This window comes from Artemia franciscana, chromosome 3 (assembly GCF_032884065.1).
Source record: "Artemia franciscana chromosome 3, ASM3288406v1, whole genome shotgun sequence".
NCBI lineage: Eukaryota > Metazoa > Arthropoda > Branchiopoda > Anostraca > Artemiidae > Artemia > Artemia franciscana.
The window spans coordinates 2,808,164-2,834,177 of NC_088865.1; the positions used below are offsets into that span (position 1 = coordinate 2,808,164).

A 26,014-nucleotide genomic window follows, 5' to 3' on the forward strand; every position below is an offset into this window, starting at 1 on the left:
TTTTTTACAAATAAAAACGTTCGTTAAAAATTAAAAGTTCTAGTAGCCTTTTTAAGTAACCAAAAAATTGGAGGGCAGCTAGGCCTCCTTCCCCACCCCTTATTTCTCAAAATCGTCTGACCGAAACTAAGAGAAAGCCATTTAGCCAAAAAAAAATTAATATACAAATTTCATTTCAATAATTTATGTGCGGAGAGCCAAAATCAAACATGCATTAATTCAAAAACGTTCAGAAATTAAATAAAAAAACTAGTTTTTTTAACTGAAAGTAAGGAGCGACATTAAAACTTAAAACGAACAGAAATTACTCCGTATATGAAATGGATTGTCCCCTCCGCAATCCCTCGCTCTTTACGCTAAAGTTTGACTCTTTGCCACAATTCTACTTTTTAAAACAATTAAAAGCTTTAGCGTAAAGAGCGAGGGATTGCGGAGGGGACAACCCATTTCATATACGGAGTAATTTCTGTTCGTTTTAAGTTTTAATGTCGCTCCTTACTTTCAGTTAAAAAAACTAGTTTTTTTTATTTAATGTTCAAACAAGATTGGACTACGTCATGACTTAGCAGCTGATAGCGTATCCACCACTGAAAAAAAAAAATACAAAATTCCACATTTTTGTAGATATGAATTTTTGTAGAGCTTGAAACTTCTACAGTAGGGCTCTCTGATACGCTGAATCTGATTTCGTTAAAACTCTATGACTTTTAAGGGGTGTTCCCCCTACTTTCTAAAATAAGGCAAATTTTCCCAGGATCGTCACTTTTTATGGGTATGGCAAAACTTACGTATTTAAAATCAGTATAAAATTTTATTTTTTTATGTAACTATTGGTATCAAAATTACATTTTTTAGAGATTTTATTACCATTGAGCCGGGTCACTTACTACAGTTCGTTACCACGAACTGTTTGATGTTCAAACAAGATTGAACTACTTCATGACTTACCAGCTGAAAGTGTATCGACAAGACCAGCCTGCTGGACAGCTGTTACCAAAGTAGTGAATCTCTGGTGAGGATCGTTGATAAGAACTGATGGAATTGGTGTTTCTGGGATGGGATATAGGACCCTATTTACAACGTGGATGATACCATTGGAGGCACGTACGTCTGGTTTGATAACTTGAGCACCGTTGACAGTGATAGCCTAGAATACAGAGTAAACATTATATGTATAACACAAGCAACCAAAAAAACAAACAAAAAACATAAAACACAACACTAAAATAAGCATGGAAATTCGTCTTCAATTAATAGGAGTTTTGGGAACTTGCAGTTTTTATCGATAGAAGAGGGGGATGTAATACGTAAATGACTATAAGGGAAAGGGTTTTAGAAGCTATTTGTTAAAGAAAAAAGTGCTTTATATATACACTGAATTTTAATTTTTCAGATTAACAGTTGTTTTCAGCTACTTAAATTTCAGGTATCTATTTTTATTTACCATAGTTTGAATTGAGTTCATCAATAGATTCAACCCTTTATTATTCTGATGAAGCTAGAGGTAGTGTCTGTGGCTCGGAGTATTCAACTTGGATCTTTGTTTCCACGTTTCCCGGGATTATAGGTATAGAATCCTCTTCCGTGTGGTGCAAGACTATCATATCATACTAGCCAATTCAATAGTAGGTTTGAACAGTTTCCTTCAAGGAAGTTGTGAATTATTTTGATCAAAATTTGTCTGTATATTTTATTTATTTCTCTAATTCTATCTATTTGGTTGCTGTTTCTTTTCTGCTAAATAATTTTTGGTTTATGAGTGAGGCATTAATGCGTAGTAATAATAGGTTATAATTATTCAAATAACAATCACATATAACCCAACGGGCTTCCCACGCGGATGTTGAAAGATGGCGTATATGTTGTTTTCAGTTTTTAATTTATTTATTAAATTATTTGCTTTTACATGTTGGTTATCTTTAATAGAAAAAATAAAGATTCCTTTAATCTGTTTCGAACTACAAACATGCTACTACAGTGAGTTATACATACTTTTCGGACACACATTATAGAAAGGAAGAGGCCTCTTAGCCCATATGGGCATGATTTTCCTTAGCAAGGCTTTACACTAATTTGACTTTATTATTACGCTACATACCAAGATTGGTATTATCCCAAGATTGGAAATCCCAACCACTAGATGGAGTGGGAGTTTTTTTTTTCTTCAACGCTAGCACTATTTCCCATTCCTACTCTTACTTTCTTACTCATCTTTCTATCTTTCTTTCTTTCATACTTACTTACTCTTACATTCTTACTAGCACTAGTTATTCTTACTATTTAAAACACAGCCCGTTAGCCTGTGGTTTAAAGTTATTACTTGTCATTTTTTTAGATTTTTCATTTTGCCACAAAGTTTAAAAGACCACCGTCATTAGTGCTGCTATCCGCAGTTCAATTTTTTTTTTTCGGCTGTGTTTGTTGGCTTTGAAATCTTAATTTATCCATCCCATTGGGCTTGTGAAACATTTTTGTAGAAATAAACCTTACGATACTTCTTCAACTAGAGTACTTACATGTCCGTAAATATTAACACGAACTTTAGCCCCTTGAAGGGTTGGCGCAGTAAGTTCATTGGCAAGCGCTGTAGATGGCACTTCCCCTTGCACAACGTGATAGAGCAAGACTTTTTGGAGCAGGGCAGTATCTCGACCTAGTGCGTCAAGTGTTGGCTTTGGAAGGGCAGCAAAAGCTTCATTTGTTGGAGCAAAAACCGTGAATGGTCCTGTAAAATTTAAATACTAATCAATTTTCTTCTTGAATTTATTCCTGAGAAATTCAGCAAGAGCAACAATAAAGATAATTTGATTGTAACCCTCTATTCATACAATAAAAACTATAGATGAATGTAGGAATAGGAAATAAAGAAGGACAGAGTACAAAAGTAAAATTCACAACTTGAAACAATATAACGTTTAAAACACGGTTCGTCCAATGAATTTCATCAGAAATTAGCCATTAAAGAAAACAAACCATTCTTGTAATTGAAACAAAAATTATACGTTCTATCTCTTTTTTAATAAACCAGAAAATAAGTGCCATAGGAAAGTGGCATATGCTGCCATATTGTTGCAAAAAACAACTATTTGGCACCAAACAGGGTCAAGTTGCTATTAACTGAAAACTAAACTGAAACCTGTAATCACCAGTCTATTTAAAAATGTCAATATATCAAACAGTTCGTGGTAACGAACTGTAGTAAGGAGCGACCCGGCTCAATAGTAACCAAAACTCTAAAAAATGGAATTTTGATACCAATACCTACATCAAAAGAATCGCATTTTAATGCTGATTTTAAATATATAAGTTTCATCAAGTTTAGTTTTACCCATCAAAAGTTACGAGCCTGCGAAAATTTGCGTTATTTTAGAAAATAGGGGGAAATGCCCCCCAGAAGTCATAGAATCTTAACGAAAATCACACCATCAGATTCAGCGTATCAGAGAACCCTACTGAAGAAGTTTCAAGCTCCTATCTACAAAAATGTGGAATTTTGTATTTTTTGCCAGAAGGCAGATCACGGATGCGTGTTTATTTGTTTTTTTTTTTTTTTTTTTTTTTCCCAGGGGTGATCGTATCACCCAGTTGTCCTATAATGTTGCAAGAGGGCTCATTCTAACGGAAATGAAAAGTTCTAGTGCCCTTTTTAAGTGACCAAAAAAATTGGAGGGCACCTAGGCCATCTCCCACGATAATTATTTTACCAAAGTCAACGGATCAAAATTCTGAGATAGCCATTTTATTCAGCGTAGTCGAAAACCTTGTAACTATGTCTTTGGGGACGACTTACTCCCCCACAGTCCCCATGGGAGGGGCAACAAGTTACAAACTTTGACCAATGCTTACATACAGTAATGCTTATTGGGAAGTGTACAGGCGTTTTCAGGAGGATTTTTTTGGTTGGGGGAGGGGTTAAGAAGAGGGGGATATGCTGGGGGTACTTTCCATCGATAATTTGTCATGGGGGAAGAAAATCTCCATGAAGGGAGCGCAGGATTTACTAGCATTATTTAAAAAAAAACAATGAAAAAATAAATATGAAAAAGTTCTTTCAGCTGGAAGTAAGGAAAAGCATTAAAACTTCAAACAAACAGAAATTATTACCCATTTGAGGGGCTCACCTCCTCCTAATACCTCGCTCTTTACGCTAAAGTATTTTTAGTAATTTCAACTATTTATTCTACGGCTTTTGTGATTCTGGGGTCATTCTTAATGAATTTGGACAAAATTTAAGCTTTAGTGTAAAGAGCGAGGATCTGACGAGGGGGCGAACCCCCTCATATATGTAATAAAAATATGAGAATACAAAAGTTCTTTACGTAAGCTAATTTATAAGTTACGTAAATCTTTTACTAATAAAAATATTCGTAAAAAATTAAAAGTTCTAGTTGCCTTTTTAATTAACCAAAAAATCGGAGGGCAACTAGGCTTCCTCCCCCGCTCTTTTTTTCTCAGAATCATTCGATCAAAATTATGAGAAAGCCATTTAGCCAAAAAAAAAAAAAAAAAAAAAAAATGCAAATTTCGTTTAATTATTCCTCTGCGGAGAGCCAAAATCAAAACATGCATTGATTCAAAAACGTTCAGAAATTAAATAAAAAAAAACAAGTTTTTTTAACTGAAAGTAAGGAGCGACGTTAAAACTTAAAACGAACAGAAATTACTTCGTATATGAAAGAGGCTGCTTCCTCATCAACGCCCCGCTCTTTACGCTAAAGGTTTTTACTCTTTTAAAAAGAAGAATTGAGAGACAGAGTCAAACTTTAGCGTAAAGAGCGGGGCGTTGATGAGGAAGCAGCCTCTTTCATATACGAAGTAATTTCTGTTCGTTTTAAGTTTTAACGTCGCTCCTTACTTTCAGTTAAAAAAACTTGTTTTTTTTTTTATTTAATTTCCAAATTGAGGTCCCCAGTTCACAATACACTGATCACGGACAGTGATCACGTGTTATACTGTGAATACAAAATACAGTTACTACTGACATTCATTTTAAGGCTTTATTTAACTAAATTAACGCATTTGGGGCTCGATAAAATTATATACAGTGGTGTTTAAATTCATATTTGCCGGTATGCAGTAGGATCAGGGGATCTTCTGTAAGTCTGGGGGGATATCTGTGCTAGACGTATAAAACCGTATAAACGTATAAAAACGTATATAATAATGAAAAATAAAAATAAATAGGTGAGAAAACGAGGATTTTGTCAGCCAGTAGCAAAATATGAGGACCAAAAACAGGCCAATATTTCGACAACGACCTCCGCCAAGTCGTGCTCAGTAATCATAAAGAAAGTCTAATCTTTCGAAGTGAGCTTGACAGAAGGAGGATAGTAGTTATAAACGTTTCCTTCAAGGACCTGAATCAAAATACTGAATTAAAAACCAGCCAGAAATAAATGAAAGAGAATTCGCCAGTTGGACTGGCCAAGTATTCTTTGCCTTGCGATAGATTCTACCTTTCTGAAACCTTGATTTTCATTAGGTATACAGACAAGCTGTCTTAAATTAGACTGGGTAAAAATATTGATTGATTCTTAATATTAAGTTGTTATAAATTGGGCTTAAGGGAATATCTTCTGTGTCTCTATTCATAGCCAAATTTCTGTTTATATGTTTTTTTTTATCTCAAATGATTCTTTAAAACATTGCGGTAGGCCATTTACAGTAGATATTAAAGTGGCCTCTTCAAAAAGAACTAAATGTTAAGGATTTTCGAATATATGGAGGGCCAAAGCAGAATCAAAGTTGTCATTTTTAAATTCAAATGTCATTGGCTTATCTATTGAAATTTTGTGTTCATGAAAACATTCCCCCTGTTGTTAATGGGTCCTACCAAAATAAGATTTCTCACATGAACACGTGATTCTGCAGACACCACTACCCATTATAGGGTTAGTTTTGTGTTTACCTGAGTTGAAAATTTTTTAACTTTTTGTTCAGTTTTGAAAGAAGCAGAGAGATTAATGTTTTTTTTTCTAAGTTTGACATTGAGTTTCGAGATGTATGGTAATGTGGTGAAAGTTTTGTTCCCAATTGCCGGGGATGCTGAATCAAGGGGGGTGGGCTCCCTGTTTTTCTGTTTTACTTTTTTTAATCGTCTATCTATGGTATTTTCAATAAGATTAATTGGGTAGTCATTGCAAAATAGAATATCTAACAAAATTTCATTCAGATTTTACATGGTTACGTGAACAGATTCTTAGAACTCTTGTCAACTAAAGAAATTATTACCCCTCTTTCCACAGAAGGAGGATGATTTGACGAGAAATGTAGATACCGACCATTATGGGTCGGCTTTCTATATATATAAAAGTCAAGGCTAGGAGTATGTTTTATAATTAAAAAATCCAAGAAAGGGAGCTTTCCTGAATCTTCCAGTCCTGTTGTGAATTGAAGATTCGAATCAAAGAAGTTCATCAAAGAAGTTCATCAAAGAAGTTCATTCGAATCAAAGAAGTTCTATCAAATTCACATAAAAATTTGCCAGATAAGGAGGCAAAACAGTGCCCATCGGTAGACCCATAATCTGAAGGTTCTCGGAACATAAAAAGCAAAGAGAACTTGCTGCAGAGACGAACAAGCGTCATTATTGTGTCAATATCCAAGGTTTTATAAGATGAACAAGCAGAATTTTCCTCTAACTTTCTTTATAAGGCCTGTTCACATTTATGGACATCGCATAAAGTGTACGTGGAAACATCATTAAAACTAGATAAGATAGTTTTTTCTGTTACACTTTGATTTTTAGCTAGTGAAAAAGATCTGTAGAATTTTTTGTACTAGATTTCTGTGTGCTTAAAAGAGGCTTGAAAATGGTGGCTAAGAGCTTTCCTACATTTGTAGCTGGAGAACTATAACATGGTACGATAGGACGTAACGGAGTATCTTTCTTATGGATTTTAGGTAGATTATAAAATTTTGGGGCTCGAAAACCTTTGGGGTAGATTTTCTGCACATTTGAGGGGTAATAAGTCTATCCTCTTTTAAAATTTCGAATTCCTTTCTTAACTGCTGTGTTTATTTATCTGTGGGATCAGTTTTTATTTCTTTGTAAGCATTATTATCCATTAAAAGGGTATTTATTTTATTTTGATGATCTGCAGAATCCATAATCACAACTGTGTTTTCTTTGTCCGCTCTTGGAATTCCTGTATTCTTATCTCTTATCAAGCTTCGGAGGATTTAATTTCCTTCCTTTGACCGAGTTGAAAGTGACAACGACGGCTTGCAATCAAGAATACTCTTTACAATTTTTTTACTTTAGTCTTAAATTTCTTGAATTTCCATGTGCACTTCATGCGATTTACATAAGTGTGAACAAGCCTTACAAAAAAAATTATAGGAAAATTCTGCTCGGTCAGATTATAAACAATGGAAATTGACATAATAATGACGCTTGTTCGCTTTTGCAACAAGTTTTCTTTACATTTTAAGTTCCGAGAAAAAATTTCCTTCAGATTATGGGTCTACTGGTGGGCACTTCTTTGTCTCCTTATTTGGGAAATCTTTACACGGATTTTATAGAACAATCTACTTTGAATAGTTTCCCTTTAAAACACACTCCCTGGTCTCGCTTCGTTGATATTTTTTCTGTTTGGGAACATGGACAAGACTTAAGGGGTTTTTGGCACACTTGAACTCGTTTGATTCAAATTTTCAATTCAGAATAGAGCTGGAAGATTCAGAAAAGCTCCCTTTCTTGGCTTTTTTAATTATAAAAAATACTCCTAGCTTTGAATTATTCTATATATAGAAAGCTGACCCATAATGATCGATATCTACGTTTATTGTGAAATCACCCTCCCTCTGTGAAAAGAGGATTAATTGTTTCTTTAGTCGACAGAGTCCTAAGAACCTGTTCACGTAATCATGTAAGATCTGAATTAAATTACATTAAAGATATGCTATTCTGCAATGGCTGCCCAATTAACTTTATTGAAAATTATAGGTAGACGATTAAAATAGGTAAAACGTGAAAATAGGGAGACCATTCCCCTTGATTCAGTTACTCTAGCGATTGAGAACAAAACTTTCACCATATAACCATACATCTCGAAACTAAGCGACAAACTTGGGAAAATTCAAAAGAAACAAAATCTGTTTCTTTCAAAACTGAAAAAAAAGTTGAACAATTATTCAACTCGGGAAAAAATAAAACTGACCCTATACTGGGTAGTGGTGTCTACAATCCCGTGTTCATATGGAAAATTTTACATTGGTAAAACCCATCAACAACTGGGGAACGTTTGCAAGAACACAAAATTTAAATATATAAGTACCTGAGATGTGAAAATAAAAATGATAAATCTGATTCCACTTTGGCCCTTCATGTCTTCCAAAATCCTGAACATTTAGTTCTTTTTGAAAAGGCAACTTTAATAAATGGTCTACCGCAATCTTTTGAAGAGGCAATTAAAATAAAAAAAATATATAAACAGAAATCTGGCTATAAACAGATTCAAAGGAGATAATTCCTCAAACCTAATTTATACGAATTAATATTAAAAGAATCAATATTTTCGCCCAGTCTAATTTAAAGACACCCCGTCCGAATATCTAATGAAAATCGAGAAAATACTTGTCCAATCCTATCTGTGAATTCTCTTTCATTTATTTCTGGCTGGTTTTGATTAAGTATCTTTTCTCCTCTTGTGAAGTTCACTTAGAAAGGTTAGATTTTTTATGAGCACTGAAAACGACTTGGTAGAGGTCTTCAAATTTTGCTACTGACTGAAAAAATCCTTGATTTTATTTTTCATTAATTATATCCCTTCCTTTATTGGTTTCAAACGTCATATATAGCCAGTGTGGTCTTAGAATGCATTTGTGCTAGTAACCCCAAAAAGTGTGCTCTGATACTTAAATATCCTAAATTTCTGTGAGCCTTCATATCAAAACGAAAAAAATCGAAAAGAATACAGAAACAAGGATAATCAGTCATTGAAAAAAAACACTGAAGTTTTTTTTATTGGCTGTTATTATCGTCATTTCTGCCTTTATATTTTTATTTATTTTGTCATGATTGGCCAGTCTGTTCTAAGAAATTATTTGCCTTCATATCAACATAAGAGGTTTGAAGAAGGGGTAAAAATTAATTTTTAATCCCCTATATTATTGAGAATATTTTGGGGCCATGCCTGTATTATTGTTCCTGAGCAGGAAGGCGCCCCTGTTATTGTAGAAAATTCTTTACTTTATACAATAAGAGATTATTTTCCAACGCCTATCGGCATAGAGGTGGCGAAGCTGAAGGTGGGGATTATGACCATCGTTGGTAAATTTCTTAGGAGGGTGGGTTGTTCTTAAGCTTCCAGAGCCCTTGATTTCACCAGAACTTAGATGAAAATATTTCTTATTTAATTGGGAAAATTATTTTAGTTTCTTATTTCCGACAGACATCACCCCCCTCCACTGGGGGGAAACATTCAAAGGATTCACTTTGAAAATCGTCGATGGGATAATCTATAATTAACTTGATATTTCAAACACACACCCCTTCTAGCACCCCTCCTTGTAAGTATTTGGAGGGGTATATTTTATATTGTTGATTAGTGATTTTGAACGAATCATTTAACGGATACTAAGGCAGTTGGTTAAGAAGATAGAAATCCCCTCATATGCGGAATAGTTCTGATCGTCTTATGCCTTAAAATCAAACTTTACTTTAATTTAAGGAAACTTTTTTTAGGTTTAATCACAAAAACAAACGACCAGTCTTTCAAACAGTTCGTGGTAACGAACTGTAGTAAGGAGCGACCCGGCTCAATAGTACACGAAACTCTAAAAAACGGAATTTGATGCTAAAAGATACATCAAAAGAATCGAATTTTTACGCTGATTCTAAATATATAAGTTTCAATTAATTTAGTCTTTGTCATCAAAAGTTACGAGCCTGAGAAAATTTGCCTTATTTTTGGAAAATAGGGCGAAACATCCCCTAAAAGTAATAGAATCTTAATGAAAATCACACCATCGCATTCGGCGTATCAGAGAACCCTCTAGCAAAAATTTCAAGCTCCTATCTTAAAAAATGTGGAATTTGGTATCTTTTGCCAGAAGACAAATCACGGGTGCGTGTTTATTTGTTTTTTTTTTTTTTTTTTCTTTTCTTTTCTTTTCTTTTCCCCAGGGGTCATCTTATCGACTAAGTTGTCCTAGAGTGTCGCAAGAGGGCTCATTCTTACGGAAATGAAAAGTTCTAGTGCCCTTTTTAAGTGATCAAAAAAATTGAAGGGCACCTAGGCCCCCTCCCACGCTAATTTTTTTCCAAAAGTCAACAGATTAAAATTTTGAGATAGCCATTTTGTTCCGCATAGTCGAAAACCGTAATAACTATATCTTTGGGAATAACTTACTCCCCCACAATCCCTGGGGGAGGGGCTGCAAGCTACAAACTTTGACCAGTGTTTCAAACAGTTCGTGGTAACGAACGTTTGACTCTTTGCCACAATTCTACTTTTTAAAACAATTAAAAGCTTTAGCGTAAAGAGCGAGGGATTGCGGAGGGGACAACTCATTTCATATACGGAGTAATTTCTGTTCGTTTTAAGTTTTAATGTCGATCCTTACTTTCAGCTAAAAAAATTATTTTTTTTATTTAATACATATAGTAATGGTTATTGGGAAGTGTACAGACGTTTTCAGGGGGATTCTTTTGGTTTGGGGGTGGGGTTGATGGGAGGGGGCTATGTGGGAGAATCTTTCCTTGGAGGGATATGTCATGGGGGAAGAAAAATTCGATGAAAAGGGCGCAGGATTTTCTAACATTACTGTAAAAAAACAATGAAAAAATAAACATGAAAACGTTTTTTCAATTGAAAGTAAGGAATAGCGTTTAAATTTAAAACGAACAGAGATTATTACGCATATGAGGGGTTCTAAAAATACTTTAGCATAAAGAGCGAGGTATTTAGGAGGAGATAAATACCTCGCTCTTTATGCTAAAGTATTTTTACTAATTTCAACTATTTATTCTACGGCCTTTTTGATTCAGGGGTCATTCCTAAAGAATTGGGACAAAACTTACGATTTAGTGTAAAGAGCGAGGTATTAACGAGGGTAAAAACCCCCTCGTACACATAATAAAAATATAAGAATATAAAAGTTTGTTACGTAAGTTAATTCTTAAGTTACGCATATTTTTTACTAATAAAAACGTTCGTTAAAAATTAAAAGTTCTAGTAGCCTTTTTAAGTAACCAAAAAATTGGAGGGCAGCTAGGCCTCCTTCCCCACCCCTTATTTCTCAAAATAATCTGATCAAAACTAAGAGAAAGCCATTTAGCCAAAAAAAATTAATATACAAATTTCATTTCAATAATTTATTTGCGGAGAGCCAAAATCAAACATGCATTAATTCAAAAACGTTCAGAAATTAAATAAAAAAAACTAGTCTTTTTAACTGAAAGTAAGGAGCGACATTAAAACTTAAAACGAACAGAAATTACTCCGTATATGAAATGGGTTGTCCCCTCCGCAATCCCTCGCTCTTTACGCTAAAGTTTGACTCTTTGCCACAATTCTACTTTTTAAAACAATTAAAAGCTTTAGCGTAAAGAGCGAGGGATTGCGGAGGGGACAACCCATTTCATATACGGAGTAACTTCTGTTCGTTTTAAGTTTTAATGTCGCTCCTTACTTTCAGTTAAAAAAACTAGTTTTTTTTTATTTAAGAGAAAAGGCACTCATTTTGTTAATAAGAAATCTACAAAATTTGTTATTGGTTTACGTTTCATGAAATAGAGCAAACATATTTTTTCAATATAGACTATGTAAAAACTTTAAACTTAAAATAAATTTGTTCTGAGTTAACGCTTTTTTCAATTACTCATATTATAATATATAAAAAGCAAGATATTCTACTATATTTTTTTTTTCAAAATTGTGTCATCTACTAATGTGATTAATCCCCAGTCTCCTGTCTGGAGACTTTCCATTGCCTTGAATACCGTCAAAATTATCTACATGGTTGTGCGTATTTTAACAGAACGTGGTTACACATTTTGGTTATGCTGTCTGAATAAATTATATAATGGCTGCTGCCAACTTGTAGCCCTGCTTTTATAGAACTTTATTTATAAATTACTGTTATTGTTTAGATAAAACTAGATTTTAAGGAGATTTATGCCGCTAAAAATATAATCAAAAACTATAAATCAAAAACTGATGAATAAACTTTGCTAAATTAAAGTGTAAGCATAAGTCTAAGTTCTATTCACAGATCCGCAAATAAATAAATAAACTAAGCAACACTTTCGCGCCGGAGAAAACCTATGAACGTTTGTAGCTCACGAATATTCGCACAACTACTTACCTATTAACTCAAATGGTTAAATAAACCTCAATTGTTTAGATACATCTATTAAAATAAACCACGAATACATAAAATATAACTATATTTCAAAAATCCAAATAAAAATAAAAAAGTAACTGAATAAAAATAATAATAGATAAACAAAATATAAAAGAAAAATAATAATAATAACAAATCCAGTCTAAATCACTTCAATACTCAAAAGTGGGCTTCCTAGCCCACTCTTACATCCCCGAATCACCCTTCCTCCCCAACCCACCGTACCACTCATAATAGTATTAATCAATATATAAAAACTTGCTGTTGTTTTTTAGTTATTTATGCAAGGTACTAGGCAAGTGTTCTAGGCGATACAAACAAAAGAGGGAAAATGAAAATTTTGGAAAAAAAGGGAGGTTGATGTGCAAAATCATCAAATGGACCAACCATAAAAAGTAGTAGCTCATTTCGACAATTCAATTGAGTATCAGAACCAAGCGAGGCTCAACTATGGCTAAAAAAGAATTATAGTATTTTTTTCTTTGTTGATTCGAGTCGCCCTTTATTTCTATAATAAAACAGAGAAATTTTTATGAAGTGGGTTCGGTGTTTTTTTTTCTAAGCAGATGTAGTCCCAAAAAAAACACAATATAAAAATTCTTAAATATTATAGTGGGTTTAGATTTATGTACATTCAAAGGTGTCCATCAGTTGGAGATGAGGGTAGCTTCAACCCAAAAGAAAACACAAAATTTCTCTGCTCAGTCCTATGGAAGAAATATCAAATGGAGAGCCAGATTTTAGACTATTTTAAAATACCCTCCCAACTTCCAGGCTTAGAGCCAAAATCTTTATTTCGCTCACCTGGTCCAGACAGAGCATCAGCGAGCCCAGCTTTTACAACTAAGTCAACAAGGGTAGATGCACCGAGATCTGACGCTACACCGGGAATATTCTTGGGGGCAGAATATGTTGGCTGAACTGGTTGTCTAATTTGTTGATGGTATGCTGGTTGTGCTCCTCCATATTGCTGACCGTGAACCTGGCTTATTTGAGGATGTACTCGTTGAGGTTGAAGAGCCGCTCCGTATTGTTGGCCATGATGCTGGCTGCTTTGAGGATGTACTGCTTGAGTCTGGTGAACCGCTCCGTATTGCTGGCCGTGATGCTGGGGCCTTTGAGGATGTACTCTTTGAGCTTGAGGAGCCCCTCCGTATTGCTGACCATAATACTGATTGGCATGATGATGTCCTCCGTCCTGAATAAAATGGCACTTGTTTAATCATTTTAAAATTACTAGCTATACTGTTTGGAAGAGGGCTGAAAGAACACAGTTATAGTAAGAAAAGATGTTGTCTCTTAAAAAATACTAAAATAGATTTTTGTTAATGTATATTATCATTCATTGAAATCCGATGGAGAAAAGTCACATTTTCAAGCAGCATCTAGATCTTACTTTAGAAGAGCTAAATATGGCATTTTTATAAAACGGAAAATATCCTAAGCTGCGCAATAGTGCAGCTTAAGTAAAGAGCGATGTGGGAATAATGTTGCGATGTTGGCAAAATTTTTCTTCTTTTTTTCTTTGTATCTTCTGACCAAGGCACTTCGTAAAGAAGGAGCTGTCATAGCAACTTTGAAAGGGGCTTACTACATTGTAAATTGAAAGTTTACATTGTAGAAATAAATTTTGATTCTTTTCAAGAGTCAACATTTATTGGAGGGCAATCAGCCTTACCCCTATCATTTCATTTCCCACATCCTATCACAATTTTGAGATATTCGTTTAGTTCAGCATAATTGAAAGTTCCGGTAAATGTGTCTTTGGGGATGATATCCCCCTCCTCAAAGCCCTCACGGCAAGGGTTGCAAATCTTGCCCGGGGAATATGAGGCTTTTATGCAAGGGGTGGTCATATAAACTTGGGAGGGGGCTTGTTTGATCGAAAGTCAGAATTCTGAGAGCCCTCTTAAAGATTAGTGATCAAAGGACAACTAGCCCCCCCCCACAAGTCGTCTTGTCCTCATACTCATTTAATAGGAAAATCGAGCTATATTTTTAAAACTAGCCCAAAGATCATATAACAAGCCCGTCAGAGTCAAAACAGCCCCCCAAAATCTGGGGGCAATGGTTTTAAGCTATGTTCCAGGGGTATATAAGGTTCTTATTAAAAAGATGATCAAATTAACTTTAGAGGAGAATCATTTGATTGAAAAACAAAAGTCTTTGTTCCCTTTTAAGATTCAAAAAGTGATACAGCGGCAAAGAGTCCCCTCCCCGTGACACCCTCATTTCCCCTTGGGCATCTAATCAATATTGAGATGTAGCCATTTTTTTCAAAATAGAAAAAAAAAATAAAAGAATTCCTCAAAGGAGGGCAAAACCCCCCACAGCCAAGGGAAAAGGGTTGTGAGCTATACCCCGGGGCATCTAAGGATTTTATGGAATGGGTTGTCATTCCATAAAAAGCACAATATAAAAGTAGAGTGATATGTGCACAATACATTTTTTTAGACCATAGCACTTCATATAAAAGGAGTTGTCGTAGAAACTTCAAAAGCGGTTCATTCGATTGGAAATTAAAAGTTTTGAAGTTCGGTTTCAATAGTCAAAAGTGATTGGAGGGAAACCAGCCCCATCACCATACACCTATCATTTCCCCAATCATATCCGATCAAAATTTTGAGGTTGCGATTTTGCTCAGTGTAGTTTAAAAATCTGGTAATTATGTCTTTGAGGATGATAACCCCAACAGTACTCAGAACAAGAGCTATAATAGATGCAAGTTGCCCATTCTTTTACTTTATTTAATAAAATTTTTGTTAACATATAAGGTATTTATCGAAGTGGTGGTCATATAAACTTCAGGAGGGGATCATTGGATTGGAAATAAAAACTTCTAGTGCCCTTTTAGGAGTCAAAAGTGATCAGAAAAAAGTCCCCCCTCCCTACGTGTTTTTTTCCCGAACTCGTACGATAGAAATTTTGATACATATTTGCCGGTTTAAGAGTTAAAAGTGATCAGAAAAAAGAGTCCCCCCTCCAACGTGCTTTTTCCCCGAATTCATAAGATAGAAATTCTGATACATGTTTTATTCAAAATATTTTAAAGGTCATATACCAAGGCATCCAAGGTTCAAAACGCCCCTCAGAGCCGGGGGGCTAGGGCTGTAAGTTATTCCCCGGGGCATATAAGTTCCTCTCATCGATATGGAAAATTTAACTATAGAATATTTACCCCAGAAAAACACACTAAAACATTTCCTACCCGCTGAAAATTTCAGCTGTACAATTTCCCGGAACATTCAAGATTTGAAATCTAGTAGCCAAAAAGAGACTTTGACAAACAAAAAGAAATCTGTATATAAATTCTAACAAATTTAAGCCATATAAAATTTCTCATAGGAAGTCCCCCTATACTTTCTCCTAATAAAAATTCTCCCCGTGACTCCCCTCCCCCCAAAAGAAATTACCATGTTTCCCAAATAACAAAATATTATATACGAAAATTGGGCAAATTCCACAACTTACAACCCTTCCCCAAGGAGCAGTGGGGGAGCTAATATCACCCCTATTTATTCAGTGACTTATACAGGGCACTAGAACTTATTATGTCTGCTTAGTGAGTCCTTAACTGATTTTCAAGGACAATAGGTTCAATATGATCACTCCAGGGAAAAAAAACAAAAAAAAAGAGAAAAAACAAATAAGAGTTTGAGACCTCTATAGTTCGGTTATCTAATATATTAGATCTGCTGGCGTAATCGTCATAGAAGCCCTTGACTGTTTGCGGTTGTTTTACCCCTTTGTCAAAGAACAGGCAAATTTTCCCATGTTCATAGCTTCTCGTGTGCAACATTTAACTTAATGAATTTTATATTTTTGGTAGTGGCATAAAAAGCCAATTCTTTTAAAATATCAATGATTATAAAATTCTTTTTTTAGAGTTACGGTTTCTACAGGATTGAGTCACACTTTATTTTGCAGGTCGCTCCCGCGATATTGGTAAATTATATACGAAAGGAATTTTTGTTATATTTACAAGTAGTCTAGGCTAAGCCATGACAATTTGTTTGAACACTCCTTACTGCACTCCTCCTTCCCACGGAGACTGACTTTTAATAAATCATGAATTGTACTGCTAATGAGCAAAATAAAGCCCACAAAAAGGATTTCCACCCTCATAACCATACCAAATCATGTCTTTGTGTTTGAAAGGATCTTTCAAATTATGTCTTAAATCTGAAAAAAAATGGCTAAATTCCTTTTTAAATTATTAGAAGTTTGTTTTCTAAAGATGTATTGAAAGAGAAGCAGATTCCTACCAAAATTAAAGAAAAATGCAACGTCAAGATAGGAATAGTCGGGGGTAATATCTATATTAGTCAGGGGTAATGTCTATATTAGTCAGGGGTTATAATTTTCTAAGCGATAAAATACAGAAGAAACATAAAGACAAAGCTTAAAAACACTTTCAAGGTTTCACTTTCCAAAATATCTAAACAGTACATTTTTTCTTCTTTGCTGGTTTTACTTTAATACTGCACTCTCCCTCATAAGTTCTCTCAATTATTGCTTATTACTCACCCAAAGATAGGTTATTTTGAATGTTCAAGTAACGGCGGATTGTCAAACATTTACTTTTCTTTGCTGGTTTTACTTTACTACTGTGTTCTTTCGCTATGGATTCTCCATCAGTTATGACCTATTACTCACCCTGAGATACGTAATTTGGATTGTTAAAGTAATAGCCGATGAATTTTGTTGTCATATGTGGCTTTTAAAGAAACATTGCATACTAGTAAGCCGTCAACGTGTTCAGTCGCGGGTTCTGAATTGAGCTAGAAAAGTTTATTAAAGTCAATATAAGAGTAGACTATTCTTGTACAGAGAGCAATAAACGAGAAAAAGAAATGGAGAAAGAGATAACTTTTTGATTTATCAGACTAATAAATAGAAGAAATGAAAAGTAAAAGAAAAAATGGCTTCCATTTTATTTATTCGGTAGCTGGTTTACATAGACAGCAAATGAGAGCAGAGGTCTCTGAACAAAATGTTATAAACCAGATTTTGACCTGGGCTCCTCATAAGACAAGTCTGACCCATCATTTACATTACAGAAAGGAATTCAGACAAATTAATTGCAATTCATTGGGTGACCTTTTTAGACTGAACAACAATCTGTGCCGACAATAGGAAGGTGACTCTGGGGGGGGGCATATAAATCCTACATTGTTCATCCGAAATCCCTTTTTCGTTTTTTTTTTATCTATAGAAGGGTTAAAAAATATGGTGTCAAAATAAAGAGAACTATTGCCACCGCTAGATTTACAAAAAAAATACCAAAAAATACCAAAAATATCAAAAATACCAAAAAATTTACAAAAAAATGTTTCTATTTTCATTGCAAAGCATTGAAGAAGTCTGCCCTTCTGCATTAAAAAAAAAAAAAAAAATCTTTCTTCTTGTGCCTTAAATTAGAATAAAATAAAAGAATACTTCCTCCCTCTGTATTTTTGCAAACTGAAACCACTATCTTCTCCTTCCTCCCAAAAGAACATTATAAGGGTGGAGTAAAGGACCGGTAAAACAGACGGTTAGGACCCCTCTGAAAGAAATTTGCAATAAATAAGAAACATCATTAGTTTCCTTATCGTATGTCCTTTAATGATACCCCGTTGTGACGCGTCGCGAGATGGAAAGAGCTTATATTTGAAAAGAGTATCTACATTTTTACTTCAGGGTACACTAATTTTGTATTTTTAACAAAGGATTTAAAGGGTAACAACATACCGGTGCAGCTAATGCCACGGCAAGACTGAATCCCAAGAAAGCAACAAAGTACGTCATTTTGAACGTTGAAATAGTGACTAGCGAATTGTGTTGCTATACCAGCCTTTATATAACACTGCAAATTTAAAGTAAGCCATCAACGTGAATAGCCGCGTGTTCTATTTCGAGTTATATAATATTTACGTAACTGAGAATTTATTGAGAAGGTTAGTCGATTTAGCGCAAACGAGAGCACATATGGAGCAGTAAACAGGAAAACAAGAGAGAAAAATAGAAAGTAATATTTGTTTGTCATGGCTACTATATTTGTCATGGCAAACATAATAGCATGTAAATGTGGGCATGTTGGAACCTGTAAAAACTGGAATCATGTATAACTTCTAAGGTTGTATGATGGTAAATTAACTTTGACTGTGTTTGCACTAACAGCCCCCCCCCCGCTGCCAAATTAAAAAAAAACATAAGTATGCTGCATCTTCTTTATCCTGGAGTCACATAAGTAGGCTACAATCACTCTTTCTAATTAAAATAAAGGAGTGAGCCTTTGGCCCCTCTAAACCAAGCATCCTTTCCCCCCTTGAGTACTTTGAGCTTCGTTTGAACCAGAATTAAAGAAAATTTTCAGTCTATCTGTATTCTGGAAATACTGACATTCTCGACTCTTCCATCAACCTTTTCTCTTTACCAATTTTTCTAACAAAGAAAGTGAGATGGCAAACAGAAATTTTACAGCAAACCAGGTCAGTTTAAAAAAAAAAATCAGAAGACTCTGTTTGATTTTATTGTGCATAATCAGAAACCCAAAGTGGATCAGTATCACCTATCTTTTTTGGGTCTTGGGCCTTAGAAAAAATCCCCCTGTGGAGAGTTCCCTCGGAAAAGCCCCATAGAAAGACCACCGGAAAACTTACTTCCACAGAAATTCCTCCCCGGATAGTCCCCCATACGTTCCCCTGGATGTTCATCAGAAAGGAAATTGAAATTTCTGATCACCTATCAAACAGTTCGTGGTAAAGAACTGTAATTAAGGAGCGATGCGGCTCAATAGTAACTGAAACTCTTAAAAAAAAAAACAGAATTTAAATATCAATTGATATATAAAAAATGCCTTATTAAGTTGATTCCAAATATATAAGATTCATTAAGTTTAATGCTACGCATAAAAAGATACGAGCCTGAGAAAATTTGCCTGATGTTAGAAAAAGAGGGGGGACACCCCGTAAAAGTCAGGGAATTTTAAGTAAAATCACACCGTCAGGTTCAGCGCATCCAAGAACCCTGATTTAGAAGTTTCAAGCTTCCATTTGCAAAAATGTGGAATTTGTAATTTTGCTTGAAGAAAGATCAAGGATGTGTGTTTATTTATTATTTTTTTTCCCCAAGGGGTAATCACACCGAACAAATAATCCTAGATGGAAATCAAAAGTTCTAGTTTCCTATTTAAGTGACCGAAAAGACTGGAGGGCAACTGGCCCCCCTCTCACCCACCTTTTTTCCTAAAATTCATTAAATCAAAACTCTGAGATAGCCATTTTGTTCAGCATAGTTGAAAACTCTAGTAACTATGGCTTTGAAGGTAACATAACCCCGAAGGTAACATAACCCCCTAGAGAAATGATTTGCAAGTCAGGAAATTTGCCCATTGCTTACGCATAGTATTTCTTATTGGGAAGCATGCAGAAATTTTCTGGGGAGGGGGGAATCTTCTGCTGGGGGATTTTTTAGGGGAATAAATTTCCAAGAGGAGGGAAGTTCTCGGGAATGAACTTTCCGATTGTAATTTACAATGGGATTCCCATAGATTTCTATACAAAATTCATTTTATTTGTCTGGATTTGTCCGGGGGAAATGTTTACCTGATTAGAATTGTCTAGAGCATCTTTCCGTAGGTGGGGGCATTTTCTTCAGGAGGAATTCTCTATAGTAGAGTTTTCCATAGGATAAATTCTCCAGAGGGAATTTTGCAAGGGAGCACCTTTCTACTAGGGGTCTGGGGTATTCGTGAGGAGAGTTTTCTACGCAGTGGAGATATCCAGCATAATGTTAAAAACAACCGTAAATTAAAGCACTTTTCAAATAAAAGTTGGCTAAGAAGAAATTTGCAGCCAGAATCGTCCGCAAGAAATTTTCCAGGGGTAGTTTTTAGCTGGAATGGAGTTGTCTGGGGGAAATTTCTTAGTAGTGAGGGTATTTTATGTGGGAAGAACTTTACATGGAGGGACTTTCCGTAGGGGTAAGGAATTTTCCATGGAATGTTTAATCGGATTTTGCGGCATTATGTAATAACGAACAGAAATTAAAATTAAAAAAAAACAAGTTTTTTCGACTGAAAGGGAGGAGTAACATCAAAACTTAAAACGGGCAGAAATTAGTACGTGTATGATGGGGGTTACCCCCTTCACAATAACTTGCTCTTTAGGCTTCTTAATGAAATGTTACTTAATCATTTTCTTTGTTTTATGAAGTGGCAAAATGGCCCTAGAAGTTGCAGTAACGACATTTATGAAAGCATTTAATAAGCGTGCGATTATTTAAACAGTTTAATTATTATTTTTATCCGCAACAGCAGAATATCATTATTTGTTTTCTTTAGGCTATTATAGTTTTACAGCAAAGACAAAAAATTTCATGTATTTTTAATTTCAGCTCTTAAAATTATTTTTTGGTAAAGCTATTATCGAACGGTTCGTGGTAACAAACTGTAAGTAAGGAATGAACCGGTTTAATAGTAACCAAAACTCTAAAAAACAGAATTTTGATACCAATACATATACTAACAGAATTAAATTTTCATGCTGATATTAAATATAGAAGTTTTATTAAGTTTAGTTTTACTCATCAAAGGCCACAAGCCTGAGAAAATTTGCCTGATTTTCAAAAAAAAAGGAAAACAAAAATGTGGAATTATGTACTTTTTGCCACAAGAAAGATCACGAATGCGTGTTTATTTGTTTGTTTGTTATTGTTTTTTCCCCAGGAGTGATCGTACCGACCCATTGGGTCTAAAACATTGAGAAAGGGCTCATTCTAATGAAAATTAGAATTTTTAGTGCTCTTTCTAAGTGACCAAAAAATTGGAGGGTTAATAGGCCCCCTCCCTTGCCAATTTTTCCAAAAAATAATCTGTCAAATTTCTGAGATCACTTTTTTTGTTGAGCATAGTTGAAATGCCTCATAACTATGTCATTAGAAATAACACGGTCCTTCCCAGGACAAGCACACAAATTATTCCCAAAATTATCCGTCAAACTTCTGAGATCGCTTTTTTGTTGAGCATAGTTGAAACGCCTCATAACTATGTCATTAGAAATAACACGGTCCTTCACACCCCCTGAGGAAAGGTTTTTAAGTTATAAAACTTGCCCATTGTTAACGTATGGTGTTTGTTATTGGGAAGCATGTATAAATTTTCTGGGTGCGGAGGGGAGGATGTTTTTTGGGCTGGTGGGACCTTGCACGGGGAGAATTTTCCGTGGAGAGGGAATGTTCCAGGGGGGAACTTTCCAAGGGAAATTGTATACGTAGGAATTTGCCAGAATTACTATACGAAATTTCTTTATATGTCTTGCTTTCTCTTTATCGAATCAATTTTACGCGTGGAGGTATCGAGGGTAAATAATCACCAGGATTGCATTGTCCAGAGGATATTTCCTTTTGAAGGGAGATTTATCCGTGGAGGTGGAGCTAGATTTCTTTGCGTTATTTAAAAAAACGATCAGAAATAACGAGCAATATTAAAACTTAAAACAAACAGAAATTATGACGTATATGAGAGGGCATCCACCTCCTCAACACCTCCCTTTTTACGTTAAAGTTTATATTTTGTCCCAATTCCTTAAACATGACTCTTGAAACATAAGGGTCCTTTAATTAGAACAATAAGTAACTTTTTTTTAATGCAAAAACCTTTAAGCTTACAAAGCTATTTATTATATATATATTATTTATATATATATATATATATATATATATATAATATATATATATATATATATATATATATATATAATATATATATATATATATATATATATATATATATATATGTATATATATATATATATATATATATATATATATATATATATATATATATATATATATATATATATATATATATATATATAGCTATATATGTTTATTATAAGCTATAGCGTTGCTTCTCACATGGGAAGATAAGAATAGACGGTCCGAATTAAAAACTTCTAAGATCCGGGCTAATCCCGTGATTCTAAGATCACGTGCATCCCTGATTACAAACGTTTCGTATATGAGTAGAATTTACCATTCTCAATTCTGTAATCGCCTAATACAGAAGCCTTATACAGTCCTCATCGACTTGCTCTTGCTCATGTTTCGTTTTTTTAACTAAGGTAAGAGAAAGCAAATTCACTGCCTTTATTTCAAATTTGCAAATTGTTTGATATAAATACCAATAGGGACAAGTAACTTGTTTTCTGCAGAGTAAGTATCGATTGGTAAATCCAGCAGGGGCTGTTGAAAAACATGCTTAGGATTTTTCTACTGAATGCCAAGAGTCTTCCTATCTTTTGCCATTTCTGCTTGTCCCGTGTTCGTAGTTGTCGAAGTATGTATTTCATTCCGTTGCTCTTTTGTGGTTTTCTTGAATTTTACTGTCTCCTGTAGGTCCTGCCTAGTATTTTTTGCCCACAAAGTTTGAAGGGGGGATTTGAGTTATAAAATTTGGTTGGAAGGCATAGCTTTTATGGAGCTATTGGTGTCATAAAAAAAGAAAGAAACATGAAAATACTGTTAAGTAAATCTAACATGGTCCACAGGCAGGTGTTTTATAAGTATCTATTGAACTTAGTAATAAGTCCTCCACCTTTGAAATTGCACAAGACAATACTACTGATTTCCATTTACTGGATAGAGAACAGTCAAACTGGATAGAAACAAAACATTTGATGTAAACAGAGCAGTCAAGCTTAGGATGCTGTACCTCGATATAGCCATCGTTCAGCGGTTCCAAAGGGAAGAGAGACTAGGTCTGTGGGAAGAATATCTGCACCTGAGCTGGTAGATAGTGGTATCTGCAAGGTAATGGGCTGGATTTTCAGCTTATCTGGCTAGATAACAAGAATTTATGAGGAGTCTAAAGACTCTTTCAAAATTTTTTCATTACTTGAGAGAAGTTCAACAAAGACTGGTATATCAAGCGAAGTGAAAAAAAGCAATTATTCAAGTGGAGTAAAAACAATTAAAAAGAAGTTCCTGGTTGAACTTCCCCGAAATAATGATGCTCGGACTGTTTTTGAAAACATTCCAGTTTTAAAAATTGTATTTTAATGTGAGTTCTCTAACATTTTTTTTTTCAATTGCTTTGCATAAGACGATCCTTGGATATAGGGTCGGAATATTCATTTAAAGTTGCATTTCCCTGTCTTACACAAAATTTCCCTATTTTTCTACTTGTTGTTTATGATGGAAAGACAGTGTGGTCTTCGTCGCTATTTAAACAGTTGGTTAAATAGTGTGATGGGTCTTTGACCGCTTTCCTACTTCATCCCCGTCCAAATGTCGTATAATACATTATTGTTCTCTTTTAAAAACACAATGTGTGATTGAATAAAAAAAAAACAAGTCTATTTTCAAGAGAAAGTAAGGAGCCACTTCCCTAAGCTAATCCCTCTTAATCTAAGCTAATTCCCTAAGCTCCCTAAGATCCCTAAGCTAATTTTTTCAACTTTAAAAAAAGCTTATTAAACTAATTAAAGGTCCCTTGTGTTTCAAGAGTCATTGTTAAACAATTGGAACAAAAAGTCACACTTCAGCATATAGAGCGATGTATTGACGAAAGAGTAACTCCTTTATATAGATAATCACTTCTGTTCGTTTTATGATTTAATGTTGCTCTTTATTTTCAATTAAAAAAAATGTTTTTGGTTTAAATTCTGATAGCTTTTAAATAATGCAGGAAGTCTGGCTCCTTCTTCGTGAAGAGCCTCATCCCCTACGAAAAAACTTCTCCGTGGAAAGATCCCCTCACGTACCCCCTGGCACAGTACCCTCCCCCCCACCCCAAAAAAAGGTATGTGTATGCTTCCCAATAGCCAATATTATATGTATACATTGGGGAAAGTTAATATCTTATACTCCTTACCCCAGAAGCTCTGGGGGGAGGGTCAAGTCATCCTCAAAGACATAGCTATAAGAAATTTCGGCTATGCTGAAAAAATAGTTATCTCAAAATTTTGACCCGAAGACCTTGGAAAAATATGGGCGTGGGAGTGCGATTAGCTGCCCTTCAGCAAATTCCTTCAGGCTTGTAACTTTTGATGGGTAATATTAACCTGATGAATTTCATTTATTCTGAAAAAGCATCAAAATTTGACTCTTTTGATGTATCCATTGTAACCATGATTCTATTTCACAGAGTTTCGATTACTATTGACCCGCATCGGTACTTACAGTTCGTTACCACGAACTGTTTTGAATTTGGTTTTCTTCTTCTGGAAACAACTTGTTCGATTATGAGATAGGTCTTTGACCACTTTCCTACTTTATCCCCGCCCGAATATTGTATAACACATTTTATCCCTTTTAGAAACACTTTGTCATGTTATTTAAAATAGATTTTCCTCTTCCGGAAACAATTAGTTCAAACAACTAGATCAATTACATAAAATAGATTTTTCCGTTCTGAAAAGACCTACTCACATTATGCAACGAAGCTTGATTTTCATTTTGAAAAATTGTTACCTTCGACAGAACAATTTCTGAAATTGTTCCCATTCTTACATCTCTTTCAACATTCTTTACATAACTTTAAATCTATAAAAACTCTTCAAATCTACCCACTCTTTACAGATAATTGAATCTTCAATAAGGAGTTCGTGAAGAATAAAAAGTATCAACCGATATCAAACAGTTTACGGTAACGAACGGTAATAAGGAGCGACCAGGCTCAATAGTAACCGCAACTCTAAAAAACGGAATTTTGATACCAATAGTTACATCAAAAGAATTGCATTTTAATGCTGATTTCGGATATCTAAGTTTCATCCAGTTTAATCTTACCGATCAAAAATTTGTCATGTATTCGAAAAATTTGCCATGTATTCGAAAAAGGGAAGAATATCCTTTCGAGGAAATTGGAGGATCTCTCCATGGAGGAATTTATCATGAGGGAGGAGAATTTCCATGAAGAGAGAGCAGGATTTTCTAATATTATTTTAAAAAAAAACAATGAGAAAATAAATAAATAAAAGTTATTTCAACTGGAAGTAAGGAGCAGCATTAAAACTTAAAACGAACAGAAAATATTATGCATAAAAGGGGGTTCCTCTCCTCCACAATACCTTGCTCTTTACTCCAAAGTATATTTAGTAACTTCAACTATTTATTCTACGGCCTTTCATTCAGGGGTTATTCTTGAAAGAGTTGGGATAAAATTCAAGCTTTAGTGTAAAGAGCGAAATATTGACGAGGGGGCGAGCCCCCTCATATACGTATTAAAAATATACAAATATAGAAGTTCGTAACGTTAGTTAATTCGTAAGCTACGTATATTTATTACTAATAAAAACATTCGTAAAAAAAAGTTCTAGTTGCATTTTTAAGTAACCAAAAATCACATGGCAGCTAGGCCTCCTCCCCCAACCCTTTTTTTCAAAATCGTCCGATCAAAACTATGAGAAAGCCATTCGGCAAAAAAAAAATATATAATAAGCAAATTTCGTTTTAAGTATTCATGTGCGGTGAGGCAAAATCAAAACATGTATTAATTCAAAAAGGTCCAGAAATTAAATAAAAAAACATTTTTTTTAACTGCAAGTAAGGAGCGATATTAAAACTTAAAACAAACAGAAATTATTCCGTGTGTGATAGGGGTTGTACCCTCCTCAACACCTCACTCTTTGCGCTAAAGTTTTTTTTTGTTGTTTTAAACAGTAGGGTTGTGAGAAAG

The 26,014-nt window shown here is 34.6% G+C and overlaps 1 protein-coding gene across 1 annotated transcript in view; it reads right to left on the reverse strand.

Annotated features, from left to right (window-relative positions):
• LOC136024748 (transforming growth factor-beta-induced protein ig-h3-like) overlaps positions 1-18,259 on the reverse strand; it is a 28,547-nt gene extending 10,288 nt beyond the window's left edge. The window contains exons 1-4 of the mRNA XM_065700195.1: positions 18,085-18,259; positions 13,156-13,549; positions 2,517-2,725; positions 949-1,147 (exon numbers count right to left, since the gene is read on the reverse strand). Of these exons, the coding sequence (XP_065556267.1) occupies positions 949-1,147; positions 2,517-2,725; positions 13,156-13,549; positions 18,085-18,141 (859 nt within the window). The 5' untranslated portion in view covers positions 18,142-18,259. The remainder of the gene's footprint in view (positions 1-948; positions 1,148-2,516; positions 2,726-13,155; positions 13,550-18,084) is intronic.
• Between the last annotated feature and the right edge of the window lie 7,755 nt (positions 18,260-26,014).